The sequence below is a fragment of the Pseudophryne corroboree genome, chromosome 7 (assembly GCF_028390025.1).
Source record: "Pseudophryne corroboree isolate aPseCor3 chromosome 7, aPseCor3.hap2, whole genome shotgun sequence".
Classification (NCBI taxonomy): Eukaryota; Metazoa; Chordata; class Amphibia; order Anura; family Myobatrachidae; genus Pseudophryne; species Pseudophryne corroboree.
Window position 1 is genome coordinate 81762244 of NC_086450.1, and position 23651 is coordinate 81785894.

General features: G+C 44.7%; 1 protein-coding gene across 2 annotated transcripts in view; it reads right to left on the minus strand.

Annotated features, from left to right (window-relative positions):
* Positions 1 to 813: 813 nt before the first annotated feature.
* PJVK (pejvakin) overlaps positions 814 to 23651 on the minus strand; it is a 36616-nt gene continuing 13778 nt past the window's right edge. Inside the window, exons 3-6 of one of the 2 annotated variants that reach the window (XM_063932272.1) lie at positions 13089 to 13230; positions 11592 to 11709; positions 4411 to 4512; positions 814 to 3136 (exon numbers count right to left, since the gene is read on the minus strand). In XM_063932272.1, the coding sequence (XP_063788342.1) occupies positions 2835 to 3136; positions 4411 to 4512; positions 11592 to 11709; positions 13089 to 13230 (664 nt within the window). In that variant the 3' untranslated portion in view covers positions 814 to 2834. The remainder of the gene's footprint in view (positions 3137 to 4410; positions 4513 to 11591; positions 11710 to 13088; positions 13231 to 23651) is intronic. The other variant, XM_063932273.1, reaches the window with a different exon arrangement.

Sequence of the window (23651 nt, forward strand, 5' to 3'; positions counted from 1 at the left end):
AATCGCATGTGAAGAGCCGCCCAGAAAGGATAAAAGACGCCCACTGATGCGATTGCAAATATGTGTATGCATTAGCAGAATTGCAATCTATACGCAAAAACGACCACCATCGACAGGTGCGGCTGACCCATGCCTACTCAGGATAATTCAATTGCAGTCACACCAGGCACCATGTTTTTCATCTCTGCGATCGCAGATAAGGTTAGATATACGTCCTGAAAATGGCCATGACATGCCTGTGTTTTCCCAACCATTCGCAACAAATGCCATGTTATTACCACCCACGAACGATCACGTCATGTCAATCCAACTGCGATCACATTTCCCTGAGGTGGCAATTCGCATTTCACGCATGCGCAATGCGTTCACAGAACATGTGCAGCCTGCCGATAATCGATCAGTGCGTGCGTTCCCACATTTGCAAATGATAGTGAATCAGGCCCAGAGTTCACAATTCAGAGTCCAGGTTTAAATAAAATAAAAAAAAGATAGAAAAAAAAACAATGGGATTTAAAACTCTGCGTACCACAATATATGGGGTGGGAATAAAATATATATTTGCTACTAGAGCTCATTCAGTTATTTTTGGTATGAGGAGTAAAAATATATGTAGAAACAGGTCATTGCTTTGCCACTATGCTTCAGTCAGAGGTTGTAAGGGGCCTATTCATGAAGCAGTGAAAAGTGTGGAGAAGTGAGACAGTGGAGAAGTTGTCCATGGCACCCAATCAGCATTGAAGTAACATTTATAATTTGCATACTATAAAATTGTATAGAGCAGCTGATTGGTTGCCATGAGCAACTTCTCCACTGGCTCACTTCTACACACTTTTCACTGCTTCATGAATAGACCCCCAAGTCATATAGATCCGTTTATATAACCCCCACCCTATTTAAACTTGCTCTGCTTGTTTGAGGAAACTGAAGTGAAACAAACATGTACAAATCACTATGACAATAATAATACAGCGCACTTCAGCATCAGCTCATAGATAATTTAGTGATGCAATTGATCACTACTAGTCTTATATAGAGAACTACCTTTGTGCCTTTGTGTATTTCCTAGGCTGTGGGAGGGGAGGGTTAGGCTACCAGAAGGAAGGGTTAGGGTTAGTTTAGTTGCTCGCACCTGTCTGGATTTTGGCATCCTCACTGCCAGTATCCCATACCCAACCCCGTTAGCTATTAGGCTTCAATAAAATGTAAAACACCCCTGTAATACAGCAGATACAACTCTCCAGCTGATATATGGGGCAGAGAAAAAAAAAAAAGCTAAAACACATATACAAAAACATAATATATGCACGGGCAATGAAGAAAGCACCTATCAGTGTCAGCAGTACAACCACCATCACTCAATCACAAGCAGTTTGCCAGTGCCGGCAACTGTTGTCATCATTGTGTACTTGCACCTGCCCTCAGGCACTGTCAAATGATATGGCTTGGACAGACATATACACATCTGTGTGCGAGAAGTCAGCCAGTGGAACGATTGCCCATGGCAACAAATCAGCATTGACGTAACATTTATAATTTGCATACTATACAATTGTAAAGAGCAGCTGATTGGTTGCCATAGGCTTCCTGCTTCATGAATAGACACCATTCTCTGTTCAAATATCCTCAAGCACACCCTTACTGTCTACATTAGAACGCCCATCATGGCATCCGTCATTGCTCTGCAGGATAAAGCAAGCCTGGGTATCAGGCTCCCAAACTCCTCCCTAGCCGGGAGACAATGGAGGGCAGTCACCTCCAAGCACCAGCCCTGAAGGGGACACACTGACCTCCTCCATTGCTCCAGTTTCTGCTTTATGCGCCCCAGAGCAGGAATAAGCAGGGAGCCCAGGGCTCATGTGCTGCAGTCCTTCCGCTCCCTGTCTGGGTGCTGCTGGGGTGTGGAAGTGAATGTGGATGTGATCTGTGGAGGCAGGACCCCTCCCACAGCAGCCAGTGTCTACGGGGAGAGACTTCCTCTTGAGTGCACACTCCCCCCCAAACGTCCCCTCCTCCTCGCAGTTGTACAGGGGGCACAGGCAGCCGCACAGAAGGACCATGTACCCCTTAGCAGATGACCCAGTCTGGGCCTCTCTAACAAGCCCATGCAATTGCCCACTCCCTACAATCTCTGCATCCTTGGGGACTGTGTATGTCTGGGTGCTGCTGGGACGGGGTTTTGGTATTGAATGCGAGCGGAGGGTGGGGGGCACCAAAACCTATCTTATCTCCAGGCTCCTAGTATGAAGTTACGCCCCTGCTCCCTAGACACATATGCATGCAGCCTGTTTACTGGGCATGCTCAGAGGAGTTTATTGTCTTTTACGCTACACAAATGGCATGCACCGGCCTCTTTATGTTTATTTCTAAAGCTGTCTCATTATGCAAATTACATACATTCAATTTTATTCCTCCAACTTTATCGCTGCACCTTTGTTAACGAAAAAACTTAAGGCGTTCCTCTTAAGTATGTTGGTGTAGTGGGCATGCTCATTACCACTGATGTATGACACATGGCATTCCTGTGCAATCACACGTGGAGCAAACAGCTCTTTTTATACTGCAATAGTCATTGCGTTTGACTTTTTGTACATCTAAAGCGCTGTTTTGCGTCTATGCATACTGATCTTTTTGTGTGATTTGGACTTTACAAATACATTTGACACTGTCAGTTTATTGGCCATCGGAAGCATTAGCCATTACACAGCATGGTGTTGGAACAACTTGCACAGTTGGGATAATTAGGACGGTGTCCATTTTGCATATATGTGGTAAGGACTGTGGCACAGTTACACCTGAGATATAACCAAGGGGCACAATTGCTTCGCTTCCAACTCTTACTTCAGTCTTTTATGCCAGAGGTCAAAGCACGGCACAGCGTGCAGCCTGACGTACTTCTGTCCGTTGAATGAGCACTCGAAGCAGCCGTACACCGTTTCTCTCTTGGAGTTGCCCATGCCACACAGAGCGCATGGCCCCTTGGGAATGTTATTGTTCAGGAGGTTAACACGAGTGTGGGCACCTTCCCGCATGTACGTGGTGGAGATATCGGTCATGCTGGCAGCTTTGTCATAGTAATCTGAGAATATGTCATCGATGTACAAGTCTGAGTTAGCAATGACGTCCATTGTTCTTTTTCCTGTGCAAAAACACAAACAGTACAAAAAATGTGCTTAACATTTCAAGAGCACTTTATGTTCACTAACAGACATTTTGCCATAGTAGACTTGATGTTAGTATTGTATATTATGTTAGTATTATGTGCATACACTAAGGGGCAGATTTATCCCAATGGGCTGGTCATGGGCATGATGGACACAGTAGCACAGCTGCTGCACTTTTGTATGCAGCAGCTGTGCTAAAATATGCTAATGCCGCGGGAGGAGTCTTGTGTATATAGACGCCTCCTGCTGGCATATGTGATCCGCTGCTGCATCTGAAGACACAGCATTGAATCACTTTACGTGAACAACGGTCATCCGAGTAACTGGTGCTTTCATACGGCCAGGGCCGGTGAAGTTGCGTCCAAGAATACAGACACTGGCCTTGGCACCTCTAGAAAAGGGGGATGATGTATCCCGAAAATGCAACGCAACGCTGGCCGTGCCCCTCCCTTCCCCACCCCCAGATGGCTGCAGCATGTCAGTCATGCTAAGGCTAAAGGGGCACTGCGAACATGATCTATACATGCACAGTACTCATCCTGCGCAAGTGCAGATCTCAAAACATCGAAGAGGTACACAAACCATCGGGTTCCCAAGAGATCAGACAGTTCTCCTGCAATGACACTTGCATTATAAGCTAACATGTGGCCTGATGACGAAAATCATGACCACGAAGCCACTCTATCTCAGTAAGCATTGAATGGACAAGGCCGTCATATGCATTTCTGCATTCACTTGACAAGGTATACTTGTGTCATGCCCACCTCTTCTTGTCATACCTCCCCTTCACATCTTCCAGAGGTACAGTATGAAAAGTAGGACAAATATGGATTGTTTTTTTTCTTACGTTAAATTCTATGTTATCGGTGAGTGCATGGCTTTGTGTTACACGGCTCTGAGATAAAGGTCTGACTTTTATACATTAGCACAATTTGTAGGAGGCGTCAGGAGTTTGAAGTTAGTAAAGTAAAGAAGAACACTTAGGGCCACTTTGGGATTTAGAAGTTGATGGATAGGACTTGGGATAAAACGGTTCATGCATCCAATGTGTTCATTAGAGGTCTGTGACCTTCATACTATATATTCATCATTCCACTGTACATTCATATACAGATATGCCTTTCCTTTCTGCCTTTCTTTAAAATAAGCATTGTAAAACATTGCAGTGGAGATCTCATAATGTTACTACTGGCACATCACTTAAGAGAGGTTTAAGACTTATCATATTTCTTACCAGTGAATAAGATGCCTGATCGGTACAAGTTGTTCCGTAGCGCGTTTAATGAAAAGGATCTACATCTACTGGGTTGTTTCTCAAACCCTCCCTTTGAAGCAGATGACACACACAGCTCTGGAAAATAATCACGTATCTTGTTAAGATTGCTTTCCCTTTATCGAGAAAATGTGCAGTGTCCCAGAACAGAGGTCTCAACCGTTCTCATTCTGAAGACCCCAAAACATACAGTACTGTAAAAACTGTAGAGTCCACATATTTTAGAACAACTTATGTACAGCTATGGTATAAAAAGATATAATTATTAACGTATACTAGAGATGTACACCGGAAAAATTTTTGGTTTTGGTCTTGGATTCGGTTCCGCGGCCGTGTTTTGGATTCGGACGTGTTTTGGCAAAACCTCCCTGAAATTTTTTTGTCGGATTCGGGTGTTTTTTCCCCCAAAAACCCCTAAAAACAGCTTAAATCATAGAATTTGGGGGTAATTTTGATCCTATAGTATTATTAACCTCAATAACCATAATTTCCACTCATTTCCAGTCTATTCTGAACACCTCACACTATTATTTTTAGTCCTAAAATTTGCACCGAGGTCGCTGGATGACTAAGCTAAGTGACCCAAGAGGGCGGCACAAACACCTGGCCCATCTAGGAGTGGCACTGCAGTGTCAGACAGGACGGCACTTATAACAATTGGCCCCAAACATCACATGATGCAAAGATAAAAAAAAATAAAAAAGAGGTGCAAGATGGAATTGTCCTTGGGCCCACCCACCCACGCTTATGTTGTATAAACAGGACATGCACACTTTAACAAACCCATCATTTCACCCACAGGGTCTGCCACACGACTGTGGCTGAAATGACTGGTTGGTTTGGGCCCCCACCAAAAAAAGAAGCAATCAATCTCTCCTTGCTCAAACTGGCTCTACAGAGGCAAGATGTCGACCTCATCATCATCCTCCAATTCCTCACCCCTTTCACTGTGTACAGCCCCCTCCTCACATAGTATTAATTCGTCCCCACTGGAATCCACCATCACAGGGGGTGGGCTCGGAATTCTTAGCCTTTTCCTCGCAGCCCCAGTTGCGGGAGAATGTGAAGGAGGAGCTGTTGACGGGTCACGTTCCGCTTGACTTGTCAATTTTCTCACCAGCAGGTCTTTGAACCTCTGCAGACTTGTGTCTGCCAGAAAGAGAGATACAACGTAGGTTTTAAATCTAGGATCGAGCACGGTGGCCAAAATGTAGTGCTCTGATTTCAACAGATTGACCACCCTTGAATCCTGGTTAAGCGAATTAAGAGCTCCATCCACAAGTCCCACATGCCTAGCGGAATCGCTCTGTTTTGGCTCCTCCTTCAATCTCTCCAGCTTCTTCTGCAAAAGCCTAATGAGGGGAATGACCTGACTCAGGCTGGCAGTGTCTGAACTGACTTCACGTGTGGCAAGTTCAAAGTGTTGCAGAACCTTGCACAACGTTGAAATCATTCTCCACTGCACTTGAGTCAGGTGCATTCCCCCTCCTTTGCCTATATCGTAGGCAGATGTATAGGCTTGAATGGCCTTTTTGCTGCTCCTCCATCCTCTGAAGCATATAGAGGGTTGAATTCCACCTCGTTACCACCTCTTGCTTCAGCTGATGGAGGGGCAGGCTCAGGAGTGTTTGCTGGTGCTCCAGTCTTCGGCACGCGGTGGCTGAATGCCGAAAGTGGCCCGCAATTCTTCGGGCCACCGACAGCATCTCTTGCACGCCCCTGTAATTTTTTAAAAATTTCTGCACCACCAAATTAATTGTATGTGCAAAACATGGGACGTGCTGGAATTTGCCCACATGTAACGCACGCACAATATTGGTGGCGTTGTCCGATGTCACAAATCCCCAGGAGAGTCCAATTGGGGTAAGCCATTCTGCGATGATGTTCCTCAGTTTCCGTAAGAGGTTGTCAGCTGTGTGCCTCTTATGGAAAGCGGTGATACAAATCGTAGCCTGCCTAGGAACGAGTTGGCGTTTGCGAGATGCTGCTACTGGTGCCGCTGCTGCTGTTGTTGCTGCAGGAGGCAATACATCTACCCAGTGGGCTGTCACAGTCATATAGTCCTGAGTCTGCCCTGCTCCACTTGTCCAAATGTCCGTGGTTAAGTGGACATTGGGTACAACTGCATTTTTTAGGACACTGGTGACTCTTTTTCTGAGGTCTGTGTACATTCTCGGTATCGCCTGCCTAGAGAAGTGGAACCTAGATGGGATTTGGTACCGGGGACACACTACCTCAAGAAATTCTCTAAGTCCCTGTGAATTAACGGTGGATACCGGACACACGTCTAACACCAACACAGCTGCCAAGGTTTGAGTTATCTGCTTTGCAGCAGGATGACTGCTGTGATATTTCATCTTCCTCGCAAAGGACTGTTGGACAGTCAATTACTTACTGGAAGTAGTACAAGTGTTCTTCCGACTTCCCCTCTGGGATGACGATCGACTCCCAGCAGCAACAACAGCAGCTTCAGCAGCAGTAGGCGTTACACTCAAGGATCCATCGGAGGAATCCCAGTTAGGAGAGGACTCGTCAGACTTGCCAGTGACATGGCCTGCAGGACTATTGGCTTTCCTGTGTAAGGAGGAAATTGACACTGAGGGAGTTGGTGGTGTGGTTTGCAGGAGCTTGGGTACAAGAGGAAGGGATTTAGTTGTCAGTGGACTGCTTCCGATTTCACCCAAAGTGTTTGAACTTGTCAATGACTTCTGATGAATGCGCTCCAGGTGACGTATAAGTGAGGATGTTCCTAGGTGGTTAACGACCTTACCCCTACTTATTACAGCTTGACAAAGGCAACACACGGCTTGACACCTGTTGTCCGCATTTCTTTTAAAATAATTCCACACCGAAGAGGTGATTTTTTTTGTAATTTGACCAGGCATGTCAATGGCCATATTCATCCCACGGACAACAGGTGTCTCCCCGGGTGCCTGACTTAAACAAACCACCTCACCATCAGAATCCTCCTTGTCAATTTCCTCCTCAGCGCCAGCAGCACCCATATCCTCATCCAGGTGTACTTCAACAGTGACATCTTCAATTTGACTATCAGGAACTAGACTGTGGGTGCTCCTTCCAGCACTTGCCCCCTGCAATGGTGGAAGGAGCCACCTCTTCCCGTCCAGTGTTGGGAAGGTCAGGCATCGCAACTGCCGACACAATTAGACTCTCCTTGGGGATTTGTGATTTAGAAGAATGCACAGTTCTTTGCTGTGCTTTTGCCATCTTAACTCTTTTCAGTTTTCTAGCGGGAGGATGAGTGCTTCCATCCTCATGTGAAGCTGAACCACTAGCCATGAACATAGGCCAGGGCCTCAGCCGTTCCTTGCCACTCCGTGTCGTAAATGGCATATTGGCAAGTTTACGCTTCTCCTCGGACGCTTTTAATTTAGATTTTTGGGTCATTTTACTGAACTTTAGTTTTTTTGGATTTTACATGCTCTCTACTATGACATTGGGCATCGGCCTTGGCAGACGACGTTGATGGCATTGAATCGTCTCTGCCATGACTAGTGGCAGCAGCTTCAGCACCAGGTGGAAGTGGATCTTGATCTTTCCCTATTTCACCCTCCACATTTTTGTTCTCCATTTTTTAATGTGTGGAATTATATACCAGTAATATTATTATATCAATAGCAATGGCCTACTGTACTGTACAACTATATACTGTTGGTCACCAAAATGCTGCACTGTACTACTATATATACTGCTCACAAAAATGCAGCACAGATATGGAATGAGTACTTGCAGTGACACGGAGCTTCAAGATACAGCAATGGCCTACTGTACTGTACAACTATATACTGTTGGTCACCAAAACGCTGCACTGTACTACTATATATACTGCTCACAAAAATGCAGCACAGATATGGAATGGATACTTGCAGTGACACGGAGCTGCAAGATACAGCAATGGCCAACTGTACAACTATATACTATTGGTCACCAAAATGCTGCACTGTACTACTATATATACTGCTCACAAAAATGCAGCACAGATATGGAATAGATACTTGCAGTGACACGGAGCTGCAAGATACAGCAATGGCCTACTGTACTGTACAACTATATACTGTTGGTCACCAAAATGCTGCACTGTACTACTATATATACTGCTCACAAAAATGCAGCACAGATATGGAATGAATACTTGCAGTGACACGGAGCTTCAAGATACAGCAATGGCCTACTGTACTGTACAACTATATACTGTTGGTCACCAAAACGCTGCACTGTACTACTATATATACTGCTCACAAAAATGCAGCACAGATATGGAATGGATACTTGCAGTGACACGGAGCTGCAAGATACAGCAATGGCCAACTGTACAACTATATACTGTTGGTCACCAAAATGCTGCACTGTACTACTATATATACTGTTAACAAAAATGCAGCACAGATATGGAATAGATACTTGCAGTGACACGGAGCTGCAAGATACAGCAATGGCCTACTGTACTGTACAACTATATACTGTTGGTCACCAAAATGCTGCACTGTACTACTATATATACTGCTCACAAAAATGCAGCACAGATATGGAATAGATACTTGCAGTGACACGGAGCTGCAAGATACAGCAATGGCCTACTGTACTGTACAACTATATACTGTTGGTCACCAAAACGCTGCACTGTACTACTATATATACTGCTCACAAAAATGCAGCACAGATATGGAATGGATACTTGCAGTGACACGGAGCTGCAAGATACAGCAATGGCCAACTGTACAACTATATACTGTTGGTCACCAAAATGCTGCACTGTACTACTATATATACTGCTCACAAAAATGCAGCACAGATATGGAATAGATACTTGCAGTGTCACGGAGCTGCAAGATACAGCAATGGCCTACTGTACTGTACAACTATATACTGTTGGTCACCAAAATGCTGCACTGTACTACTATATATACTGCTCACAAAAATGCAGCACAGATATGGAATGGATACTTGCAGTGACACAGAGCTGCAAGATACAGCAATGGCCTACTGTATTGTACGACTATATACTGTTGGTCACCAAAATGCTACACTGTACTACTATATATACTGCTCACAAAAATGCAGCACAGATATGGAATGGATACTTGCAGTGACACAGAGCTGCAAGATACAGCAATGGCCTACTGTACTGTACAACTATATACTGTCGGTCACCAAAATGCAGCACACTGAGCACAGATATTTGCAGCACACTGAGCACAAATATGGAGCTTTTCAGGCAGAGAACGTAGATATTTGCAGCACACTGAGCACAGATATGGAGCTTTTCAGGCAGAGAACGTAGCCACGTCCTCTCCGTTAAATCTCCAATGCACGAGTGAAAATGGCGGCGACGCGCGGCTCTTTATATAGAATACGAATCTCGCGAGAATCCGACAGCGGGATAATGACGTTCGGCCGCGTTCGGGTTAACCGAGCAAGGCGGGAAGATCCGAGGCTGCCTCGGACCCGTGCAAAATAGGTGAAGTTCGGGGGGGTTCGAATCTCGACGAACCGAACCCGCTCATCTCTAACGTATACACACATGTTTAACCACAAAACTTAGGGGGTATTTGTCAAAACTTGGAGAGAGATAAACTTGTGAGAGAAAGTACCAACCAATCAGCTCCTTCATGTTTCAAACACAGCCTGTAAGGCAGAAGCTGATTGGCTGGTAAAAAAAAAAAGTTGGATTGACATTGTCGGAACCGAGGCCAAAACCTGTCGGATTTGGCCACAGAACACGCTAATCCGACAATCTACGTGTTTCCGACAAGTTGGGAATTCCTAACTTGTCGGTAGAAAGCAGCCGGCATTGAATAGGTCGGAACCCTTTCTGACCTAAACCTGTCGGAAACTGCCATCTTTCCGACAAAATGGCAGTTTCCAACAGGTATTGAATACACCCCATAATATTAATAATAATAATAATCATCATCATCATCATCTGTGGGATGGGTCTGTATCAATAGATCTACAGTAAACAGATAGGTCAACCCCATTATGGTCTGCATGCAAAAGGTCGACAGGGTCAAAAGGTCAACTGTGTCTAAAGTCGACAGGTACAAAAGGCCAGCAGGATCAAAAGGTCAACATTTAACTGTCGACATAAAAAAGGTCGACACAAGGTGTGTTTTTTTAACCATGTTTGGGGTGTCATTTTGTATGTTTAATCATATCTCACCACAATTAGTGTAACATTTACCCTCACGAGGCTCGCTTCTGGCAAGGTTACTATTTCCAATCGTAGTACGCGTGAATGGTAAATGAAGCAAAAGTTGAAAAAAAACTTGTGTTGACCATTATCATGGCAACCTTTTGTACCTGTTGACTTTAGACACAGTTGACCTTTTACCTGTTGACCTTTTGACCATATTGACCATCTGATCACATTGACCTATTGCATGTTGACCACATGAGGTCAACCTATTGACTGTCTAACTAGACACTGTCTATCCAGTGTCTGGAACCCCTGTGGGATAGCACAGTATAAACATAACATATAAACATGAATTAGAAATGACTGAGAAGGTGCATCTATATATATTAGTGGGTTCCGGTATGAATGGTCGACCATGTTATGCTCAACAGTCATTAGGTCGAACACTATTGGTCGACATTGGCATGTTCTACATGGACAAAAGGTCAACACATGAAAATGGTCGACACATGAAAAGATCGACATGAGGTTTTTTCTTTTGTGTTGTTTTTTGCGTAAAGTGATGGGCAACCTCAATTAGTGCACCGCATCCCCTCGCATAGCTCGCTTCACTCGCCATGCTTTGGGCAAGGTGCCTAGCTGCGCTCGGCACAGCTTGCCGTTACCAATCGTAGTCCACGTGGATCGTAAAGTATGAAAAAGTTCCACAAAAGAAGAAAAATGTGAAAAACTCACGTCGACCTTTTCATGTGTCGACCATTTTCATGTGTAGACCATGTGTCCATGTTGACCATGTCAATGTCGACCAATAGTGGTTGCCCTAATGACTGTCGACCATAACATGGTCGACCATCCAAACGGATACCATAATAGTGCATCACCTGCTAATACCCCTACTCACCCTGTAATATAACATAAGATAGTTATATAGTGCGATGTGATTCTCAGTATATAGCCTTAATTCACACAGTCATTTTATAGCAAACCAAACAGGACTTACCAAAGTGACCATCCAGGTGAATGTACAGATCAAATATACTAAACGCTATGGTGGTATGTGCTGGGAATACAATCGCTTTGTCGCGTCCTTTGTGGTTTTGGTCGTCGATTATATGAAACTGAGAAAGAGTAAAAAATAATAATAATGTCAATAAATTATGAAATATTAGTTTATATTCTGGAGAAACGAAAGCGGTAATTACTAAAGAGTGACATTAGGCCGCAATCCCTGACCCTGCTCACTCAGCAAAACGATGGCGTTTTAGGTGTGTTATGACAGAGGTACAGTAATAAGGGGGACGTTTCATGTATGCTATGACCGTACTTGTGCCTATGAGAGGGGGAGGGGGACTCAGTTCATCATTGGCTCCCCACTGGCTGCCTGTCCTTCCTATACCCAGCAGTGTTATAGTATGGTGCCAGTTACAAGTTTTATTACTCATTCCAATCCCCTGCTTGTTATTATCTGTTTGCTTGCTGTTACTAACCTTGTGCCTGGGACTGACTATGCCCATTGCTATGTACCTTCCTCATTCTTCTGACCTTCTCCTGGATCTGCATTGCAGCAATCACAGCCTATTGTCTTGTCCCTTTCTGGATCGCTATGTCTGTACTGCTACCTGCAATCTGATTTCCCATACTTCCTATACTTTGTATTACTACTGTCTCCTGTTTACTCCCTGCCACACAAGTCCACTGTAAGTAAGACTGTACAACCAAGTACATATGTCCCAGGGGTGGCAGAGTACAAGTAAAGGCGAAGAGGTGAACACTTCCTGTCTTTACACTTTGGATGGAATTTACGCTTGTGTTTGAGAATTTACATTGTTAGTTCCACTGGGTCAGGGGCATACATTGATGATGATGATGATGATGATGATATTATAATAATACAGGTTGAGTATCCCATATCCAAAAATTCCGAAATACAGAATATTCCGATATACGGACTTTTTTGAGTGAGAGTGAGATAGTGAAACCTTTGTTTTTTGATGGCTCAATGTACACAAACTTTGTTTAATACACAAAGTTATTAAAAATATTGTATTAAATGACCTTCAGGCTGTGTGTATAAGGTGTATATGAAACATAAATGAATTGTGTGAATATAGATACACTTTGTTTAATGCACAAAGTTATAAAAAATATTGGCTAAAATGACCTTCAGGCTGTGTGTATAAGGTGTATATGTAACATAAATGCATTCTGTGCTTAGATTTAGGTCCCATCACCATGATATCTCATTATGGTATGCAATTATTCCAAAATACGGAAAAATCCCATATCCAAAATACCTGTGGTCCCAAGCATTTTGGATAAGGGATACTCAACCTGTATATAATATCTCTAACAAGTGGAAAAATCCACACAGAATCCCATTCGAAGGATTCAAATACAGCATTTAGCATGATGTTCTGGACTGCTGACACAATAGTCAAGTGACTCGAGTCATCGTGAGAAGAGAGAGAGAGAGAGAGAGAGAGAGCTATACACTTACTCTCATGGTTTCTCCCCGCATACCAGTATGGACAGATAACGAACACTGACGTGTTGTCCGTATGCTCTCCATGACCACACATAGCACTTCCTTCCTATTTTCTCTTGATTGACGAACCAAGCAATGATCCAGGTCAATAGTTCTAATAATGAAAACAGTAAACTGTATGATGGAGATAGGAAAGGGATTCGGCTTAACTCAATACACAATTTTGGATTGGGTATTCCAAAATACTTCACCAGAGTCATAATGGAGAATGACCATGTCACGGGAATTCCAATTGTAAAGTGCAACGGCATATGCTGCACTATATAAGAAACTGTTAATAAATAATAAATAACCTGTGCAGTGGACACGGACCCATTTGTCCAAGGGGTCCCATACCGCACACCCTGCTCTCATATTCTTCAATACTTACCTTTCCAGAGTCGTGCAACGGCAGCAGCTGCTCTGCAAAATCACAGAGAAAATGTTGTAGTGGCCATTTTCCCGGCATTTTGCGCATGCACAGTAGAGAAATCGCCAGGAAAATGGCCACTGCACCATTTTCATCTAGACCTGCGCAAGTGCAATAGGCTCTAGCACAGCGCTAAAGTCTACTAGTGCTCAGCAGTTGGCTGGAGGGGAGGGAGCCCGGAAGGAGGTCTTAAAGGGGCCCCTTCCTTAATCTGCTTCTACTGCTCTGTGTATACCTGGTTTGAAACGCATTATTTGAAAAACAATTTTATTGAATTCTATGCGATACAGTAAGAATAATATGTCAAATGCATCAAAGAAATCCTACAAAATACCAAATAAACAATAACAATGGTATTACAAATTGTGAGTATAGTATCTTGGCAATTAGCCATAGGGGTAAACGATAAAGCAATAAGTTACAATGAATTGTAATTCCTAACATGACTGAACAACATTCTAATAATGATTTCACCAGTTGTCTGAGTGTGGAAATATACGAAGTGAGGAAATTACAAAGTTAGGAAAATTTTAAAATAACAGTTAAACCAACAGTTGAACAAACATTGAAAAACATTGGAAACCAGGTAATTTCACCATTTAATTTGCATTTTCCTTATGCACTTACCTAACTATCTATACTTTTAATTAAAAAACACCATGTATCACAAACTGTTTTTTCTAATAGCACTTCATGGTATCCTCTATAACATGGCAACATCCTTTACTATTCCTGTAATTCATTGCTCTGTGCACATTGCAGCCTCATTAATCCACTCCTCTCTTACTAACACCCATCAGCTTGTAACCTATCTATGTACACTAACTGTAACATCCTCAACCTGTCACCATAAGAAACTATCACACACCTCCCCCAACTATACCTATCTCTCTCTTCTTCTGCTTCTACTAGCTGGTGACATATCCCCAAATCCAGGTCCCATCTACATACCATGCTCACATTCAGCTGATTCACAATGGAATATAAATCCAACAAACCTAAGTCTCCCATCTCCCTCCAAGTCACTAAAATGTGCTTTATGGAATGCACGCTCCATTTGCAACAAATTAACATCTATTCATGACCTTTTCATTTAAAAAAAAACTCAATATGCTAGCTATAACAGAAGCATGGCTCACACAATCAGACACTGCCTCCCCTGCAGCACTGTCACATGGTGGCCTCCACTTCACACACACCCCCAGGCCTGGTAACCGTAAAGCAGGTGGGGTTGGAATATTACATTCCAAATCTTACACACACATCGTTTTACCACCTGTTCATTCACTCGCATTTACATCATTTGAAGTACATTCTATTAGGATTTTCACCCCTTTCTCTCTGCGTGTTGCAGCCCACCTGGGCAACCCAAAAAGTTTCTGGAAGATTTTTTTGCTTGGCTCCCTCACTTTTTATCCTCTGACATCTCCACCATCATTATGGGCGATTTCAATATCTCTACTGACAGTCCACAATCTCCCCATGCCTCCAAACTACTCTCTCTAACCTCCTCTCTTGGCCTCTCCCTATGGACTGACTCCCCTACTCATCAGGAGGGCCACTGCCTTTATCTTGTATTCACCAGACTATGCTCTGTTTCTGAACTCACTAACACTCCTTTCCCTCTCTCAAATCACAGCCCTATCACCTGCATGCTCTCCTCCATTACTTCAAACTCAATGTCCATGAAGTCTACCAAGCCTCCTCTAACCCGCAGAAATATTAACACAATTAATTTTCAACAACTATCTACCTCACTGCAACCACTGCTCTCATCAATTTCTACATTCACCTCTCCTGAGACTGCTGTATCACACCTTAACCAAACTCTAGAAACAGCACTCGATGAAGTGGCTCCGGCTACACATCACACTCCACGTAGGCTTAGATGTCAACCATGGCACTCTAAATACACCAGACACCTACAAAGACTCTTACGTAAAATAGAACGCAAGTGGCGTAAATCTCGTAGTTCAAGTGACTTTCTCACATATAAGACCGTCTTATCGTAATGCCCTGGACACTGCCAAACATATTTCCAATCTCTCATCTCTGCTCAAGCCTCTAACCCCAAGTGACTTTTTAATACATTTAAATCACTTCTTGTACCTCCCTCAGCCAACCCACCATCCACTATCAGTGCGCAAGGTCTTGCTTCCTATTTCAAGGACAAGATTGATAAGATCCGAAATGAAATGGTATGCTCCTCCACAGCCAGTGACCTGCTCAATTCCCTTCCTGAACCTTCTAACACATTCTCTTCATTTGATGAAGTATCTGCACTCTTCTCATCTGCCTACTCTACTACCTCTCCCTTTGACTCTATACCCTCACAAATTAGTAAAGCTCTGTCTGCTGTGCTCATCCCAACCTTAACTAAAATCTGTAATCTCTCTGTCTACTGGTATCTTTACTTCTCTGTACAAGCATGCAGTGATTACTCCCATTCTGAAAAAAATAATTCTGACCCTCATGCCCCTCCAAGCTACTTGAGAGACTTGCCTACACTCGCCTCACACACTTGCTTAACTCATAGAGCTTACTGGACCCACTTCAGTCAGGATTTCATGCCCAACACTCCACAGAGACAGCACTGACTAAGGTAGTGAATGATTTGGTTACTGCTAAATCTAAAGGCCATTACTCTCTACTTATTCTCCTTGATCTCTCTGCTGCTTTTGACACTGTTGATCACTCTCTCCTCATAGAAACACTGCAATCCTTAGGTATTCAGGACACCCTTCCACCCTGTGCCTCTCCAGCCCCTCTCCCTGTAACTCCCTAGTCCACACTTACTTTCTGCTGCCTGCTCCTCTTCACTAGCTGTGAATACTCTAATGGTGGGTGTGAGGTAGTTGTTTATTTATGGGGCTATTTATTTGAGGTGGTGGCTGTTTACTGTTACTGTTTAATAGTAGGGTCTCAGCTATGGTTATTTAGTTTTGGTGGGATGAATTAGGTGCCAGTAATTTAATACTATCCTAAGTTTCAGGGGAAGTAAGACTTTTTCTTATATGCGAGTTGAAAAGTTGGTGTACAATACGTGCTTGCGGAAAGGGGAGATAGGTTTATTTTTTATATGTGAATGCTATTAATTTAGTATTGAGGCAGCCTGGGGTGCAATATTTCTATTAATCAAATGTGAATTCTATTAATTTGCCATCGAGCAGTGAGACGTCATATACACTGCACCAGGAACATAAGTAAAACTTTATTATGCTGGCAGTCAGGCTGTCAGCAACTTATTTATTTTTATCTTTCTATTGGCTACTAGTTGTTGGTATATAAAGTTAGGTATATATTGGCCTAGGGGTGACGCGAAAAAACTGATGAAACACTAAAGGGGATAATCAATTTGCCCCAAAGAGGCTTCGGCAGTAAAAACCCCAATGTTTCTTCGGGTGCTGCAGTTGGGCTATTCGATTAGCTCAGCCGGTAAAACGTGCTTTTATACCCGTAAACACACAGGTTCAGTGAAACCCGTGTGTTAACGGGTGAAATAGCCCAGTTTTCATCCGAAAAAAAGCTGTTATCGGGGATTTTGCTTCGCCAGAGGCAGGTGAAACAAAATCCCCGATAAGCCACGGCACGCACCAATATCGGGGCCAATTAGATAGCCCGCCCCCCCTGGCGAGACTTATCACCCGACAGTGACGGGGCTAATTGAATATCCCGGTAAGGGTGCGAAAAAAGTTAAAAAGTTTGAGAATCACTGCTCTAGGTGCTTAATCAGAATCCAAAGACAGTTTTTCCAGTGAATAAATGAAAATGAAGCTTTGCTTGCAGCATTCAATATAAATTAACAAAGTTACAAACAACCTAGGGGGTAATTCAGATCTGATCACAGCAGCAAATTTGTTAGCAAATGTGCAAAATCATGTGCACTGCAGGTGGAGCAGATAAAACGTGCAGAGAGAGTTAGATTTGGGTGGGGTGTGCTCAAACTAAAATCTAAATTGCAGTGTAAAAATAAAGCAGCACTATTCACCCTGCACAAAAACAATATAACCCATCCAAACAGTAGCGGATCTTGCCATGGGCAAGCAGGACTGTTGCCCGGGGCGCCGCCTTCCGGAGGGCGCCGCACAATGGCAAGATCCGCTACTGTGCCCCCCACCGCTGTGCCTCCCGCTGGTCCCCCACTGTGAAGGGAACCAGACGCTACACGTCTAGTTTCCCTTCATGGAGGGGACCTTTGCTGTGCGGTGCGCGATGACGTCATTATTAGGGCACTAGCTCACTGCTTGATCTCTATCTGATAGGGCAGCTAGTTTGCATCACAAAGGGACAGATGTATTAAGCCTGGCGAAGTGATAAAGCAGTGATAAGTGCAAGGTAATACCGCACCAGCCAATCAGCTACAATATGTAAATTGGCAGTTAGGAGCTGATTGGCTGGTGCGTTAGCACCTTCCACTTATCACTGCTTTATCACTTCTACAGGCTGGGTGTGGTATGGCTGGGATACCGGCGGGGAGGGGCGAGTGCAGCAAGCCCCCTGCGGCCTCGCTGCGCTCGCCACGCTGCGGATTCAGTGGTGATTTATTCCCACTCTATGGATGTCGTGGACACCCACGAGTGGAAATAGTCCCTGTTGGTTGGCATGCCGACCGTCGGTATACTGAGGGGGCGGGATGTTGGTGGAGGTCATGTGACCGTCGGTCCTCTGACCACCGGTCACATGAATACCACCCCTCCAGGCTTCATACATCTGCCCTACAGTCTCAAAAGTCTTTCCAGTCCTGTCTCTCACATGAACTTTGCAAATCACGTGCCTCTTATATCCTTATTCAAAAGGACAGCACTAAGTAATATATTACCATCACAAGGATACTTCAAAACGTCACTTCTAGAGACGATTGTGTCAGTTATACTTAATTCAACACAGCTATTCATCATTGTTTGTAGGCTATATGTCAACCAATATGCTACATATTGTTGTATTGTTTTAATTGTTATATCTGTAAGGTGTAACTAATACATTTTTTAATCTACTCTTTGCAAGCGCTCCCTTGATATATTCTTATATCTTTTTGTAGTCTATTAACCATTTGGCACTCCAGTGGTGCCATTTGGGAGCTGCTTATTAACAATTTGTAAACATGGGACCCCTTTCAGTGCGTGGTCGGGTTTCCGTTTTTTTGTTTTGCCAAGTACGTGGATTATACTTTGGACACAATCTACACTGGATTATGTGAGTATAATTTTTTTTCACAGGTCCCCCAAGGATTCTACATGGAGAAGAGGACCGAGCCTCGTGGGAACATAGGTAAGTATGTATGTATGGAGGTGTGCATGTATGTAATAAACTAATACTTTCACGGTGTGTGTGTCCTGTTTTCTTGGGGGTATTTTTTTAGTAGTAGTACTACAGGTACCAGCGGTCCAGGTTTTCAACCGCATGCTGGTACTTGTGGTTCTCCAAGTACCAGCTTGTGGGGGAGGCTTGCTGGGACTTGTAGTACTGCTACTAAAAACAATATTCACATTTTGTACACATGGCTATCAGCCCCCCATCCGCCACCCTTGGATGGGGGGGACAGCCTCGGGCTTCACCCCTGGCCCTTGGGTGGCTGGAGGGGGGGGACCCCTTGATTTAAGGGGTTCCCACTCCTCCAGGGTACCCCGGCCAGGGGTGACTAGTTGGGTATGTAATGCCAGGGCCGCAGGGATCAGTATAAAAGTGTCCCCCGGCTGTGGCATTATGTACCTGGCTAGTGGAGCCCGGTGCTGGTTTCAAAAATACGGGGGACCCCTACGCTTTTTGTCCCCCATATTTTTGGAACCAGGACCAGGCGCACAGCCCGGTGCTGGTTGATGAAATATGGGGTAACCCCTGTCATTTTTTTCTCCATATTTTGTCAACCAGGACCGGCTCAAAGAGCCCGAGGCTGGTTGTGCTTAGGAGGGGGGTCCCCACGCAATTTTTTTCGGATTTTTTACTACTTAAAACACCTTTTTAAGGTACACAATGAAGACCTGCACGGATCTCACAGATCCGGCCGGGATTCCTTGTGTTTTGTCAGGCAGTGTTTTACTCATCACTCCCGTAAAACACTGCCTAACATTACGAATCACATCGACATCGGAAAATACGAATTGGGAAAAGTCGGCAACTTAGTGAATGATCGTATCAGGATTCAAAAAGTTGCAGTAAAATGCACCCGATACCATTCGAGTTCAAACACCCTTCAAAACGGCAAAAACACGAATCTTTGTAAATATACCCCCTGGTTTGGCTTTGCTGCCACAACTTCTCAACAGCAGGGGCGGATGTAGACTTTTGTTTTGTGGAGGCGGTGTAAGGATTAATCCTGACTCCGTCCCTCTCTAATCATTCCTCCTCCCTTTTCCAGCCCTGGCGCCTCCCATTTTCAGAGAGTAACCTCTAATCAAAGTTTTGTGTATTCATTCCTATCTCCATTCATTATTTATCTTTTTGCTTCTTCTATCCCTTTTATTTCCATTTCTTTTCAATTTTACTTCTCATCTCTCTTATCTTTATGACCCGTCCTAATCACTCTGCCCCCTTTCCCCTGCGGTTCCATGAGGCAGCTCACCCTCTTACTTGTGGACTGTCAATCTCTCTATTGACAGTCCACAATCTCCCCATGCCTCTAAACTACTCTCTCTAACCTCCTCTCTTGGCCTCTCCCAATGGACTGACTCCCCTTACTCATCAGGAGGGCCACTGCCTTGATCTTGTAATCACCAGACTATGCTCTGTTTCTGAACTCACTAACACTCCTTTCCCTCTCTCAGATCACAACCTTATCACATGCATGCTCTCCTCCATTACTTCAAACTCCATGTCCCTAAAGTCTACAAGAACACCTCTTACCCGCAGAAATATTAACGCTATTAATTTTCAACAACTATCTACCTCTCTGCAACCACTACTCTCACCAATTTCTACATTCACCTCTCCAGAGACTGCTGTGTCACACCTTAACCAAACTCTAGAAACAGCACTTGATGTAGTGGCTCCAGCTACCCATCACACTCCACGTAGACTTAGATGTCAACCGTGGCACTCTAAATACACTAGACACTTACAAAAACTGTCACATAAAGTTTAACGCCAGTGGCGTAAATCTCGTAGTTCAAGTGACTTTCTCACATATAAGACCACCTACCACTCTTATCGTAATGCTCTGGACACTGCCAAACAAACATATTTTCTATCTCTCATCTTTGCTCAAGCCTCTAACCCCAAGCGACTTTTTAATACATTTAAATCACTTCTTGTCCCTCCCTCACCTAACCCACCTGCCACTGTCAGTGCGCAAGATCTTGCTTCCTATTTCAAGGACAAGATTGACAAGATCCGAAATGAAATGGTATGCTCTTCCACAGCAAGTGACCTGCTCAATTCCCTGCCTGAACCCTCTAACACCTTCTCTTCCTTTGATCCTACAAATGAAGATGAAGTATCTGCACTCTTTTCATCTGCCTACTCTAATACCTCTCCCCTTGACTCTATACTGTCACGATCCGGGTATCTGGACGCCATTTCTTACCCATCAGATGCCTCCTAAGGCTGGCTCAGCGCTCCAGGACCGGATCCCTTCTGTTATCCTGATGTGTACATTCCTGTATCCTCTCCTGTCTCTCTGAGACGCTGTCACAGTAACGCCATATTACATCTGGCATGGCGTCTCCCGCGGCCTCCGCCGCCGTCCCTGAGCTTCTGCATGCAGAGTGTCAGAGTGGCGATTACGTCAGCCGCGGCCTCCGCTGTGTCCGCGTGGTTGGATGTGCACTTGTCAGCCTGGCGTCTCCTGTCTCCAGTGGCCGGCGCCGCCATTACTGTTTTCATTACCACATGGATTACAAACCAAACTTCCCTCCAAGTGTCTGCATGGGCGCAGCCATCTTGGATTCTGTCAGCTGATCATTTCCTCCAATCTGTTGTCAGTATTGTTAATCTGCATAATTGCCTAGCCAATCCCTTCCTTGCTGCAGGTATAAATACACTGTGCCTGAGCAAGGAAGGCGTCAGTGCTTTGGTTGTCAAACCTAGTTCCTGTTTGTCTCTCTCCTGTGATTGTCTTCCAGGTTCCAGCTCCTGTCTCAAGACTTCCACCATAGAGACCCGCACCAGCATTCCACCTGCGGTGTAGCCTGACTCTCCAATCCATTGTGGATTCATCTGTTTCCAGCTACAACATTACCTGCTTCCAGCTCAGCTTTCAGCAGAGTACAGCTTCCCTTAAAGGGCCGGTGTCCTTTCTACACTTTACCACTCTCCACCGGTATTATTATTTCTCCGCTCTCAAGTTCTACATTTCAGTTCATATTTCATCGCTCCCAAGTTCATTTATTATTTAACTGGTTCCAGCCAGTATCCACTCCGTGCTAACAACAGTCTGGTTCCAGCCAGTATCCACAGCAGCTGTTTTACCTTCAGCAACCCAGCTTTTCCTGGAACACCAGCTGGCACAATCCTGGGTTATCTCCATTGCTACAGTCGGGCCTGGTAAGGACTTTCCATCTAGAAGATCATAAGAACTATCTCACACTACCAGTGCCCTGTGGCTCCTGCCATCCTGTAGTACCCAGGAACTGTATTTATTATTTGCTGACTTTTACGTTTTCTTTTACTGCTGCTGTGTTGCGGAGTTGTCATAATAAACATCATTGACTTTTATCCAAGTTGTCGTGGTCACGCCTTCGGGCAGTTATTATTCATGTTACTTACATGTCCAGGGGTCTGATACAACCTCCCAGGTTCCGGTACATCTCAGCCCCTACAACTGAGGCTGCCTCCCGTCAGCTCAGGCCCTCAGTTGTGACAGTAAGCACTGACCTAATGAATCCAGCCGGAGACCAGGATCAAGCGGCCAGGCCGATGCAAGAACTGGCAGCCCGACTAGAACATCAGGAGGCTGCACAGGGCCACATCATCCGCTGTCTCCAGGATCTCTCTACTCGGCTGGATGGGATTCAGACAACTCTCCGTGGATCAGGCGCATCTGGTGCGTCAACCACAGTGACTCCAGCTATAACCCCACCCACCTTACCCATTTCTGCTCCACGTCTTCATCTTCCAACGCCAGCAAAATTTGACGGATCTCCAAGATTCTGCAGGGGATTTCTCAACCAGTGTGAGATTCAGTTTGAGCTACAACCTGGCAATTTTCCCAGTGACCGTACAAAAATTGCCTACATCATCTCTCTTCTCAGTGGCTCCGCCCTTGACTGGGCATCACCGTTATGGGAGAGGTCCGACACCCTGCTATCTTCTTACACTGCATTCGTGTCAACATTCAGGCGCATCTTCGACGAGCCAGGCCGGGTAACCTCAGCTTCATCCGAGATTCTCCGTTTACGCCAGGGGTCACGTACTGTAGGACAATATCTGATACAGTTCCAGATCCTGGCATCCGAACTGGCATGGAACGACGAGGCCCTGTATGCTGCATTCTGGCATGGCTTATCTGAGCTTATTAAAGATGAGTTAGCTACCAGAGACTTACCTTCTAAGTTAGATGAGCTAATCTCACTCTGCACGAAAGTTGATTTACGTTTCAGAGAGAGAGCAACTGAGCATGGAAGATCATCTGCTCCAAAATCTTCTGCTCCTCCTCCTCGTCAACTGTCACCATCTAAAGATGAGCCCATGCAAATTGGCCGTTCCCGTTTAACTCCTGCTGAGCGCCGAAGACGTCTCTCTGAGTCTCTTTGTCTTTACTGTGCAGCTCCGTCTCACACCATCAATGCCTGTCCCGAACGTCCGGGAAAACTCCAAACCCTAGCTCGCCCAGGAGAGGGCCGGCTAGGAGTAATGATCTCCTCTCCATCTCCTCATGATTGTAATCTCCCAGTCTCGCTTCAAGTTGCTCAACGTTATCGGAACGTCATTGCTCTCCTTGATTCCGGAGCAGCTGGGAACTTTATTACTGAAGCCTATGTTAAACGGTGGTCCCTACCCACCGAGAGACTTCCTTCCTCCTTTTCCTTAACTGCCGTGGATGGCAGTAAAATTTTTGATACTGTTATTGCTCTAAGGACTCTACCAGTTCGTCTGAGAGTGGGAGTTCTTCATTCCGAACTTATTTCACTTTTAGTGATTCCAAGAGCCACACATCCTGTGGTCCTGGGCCT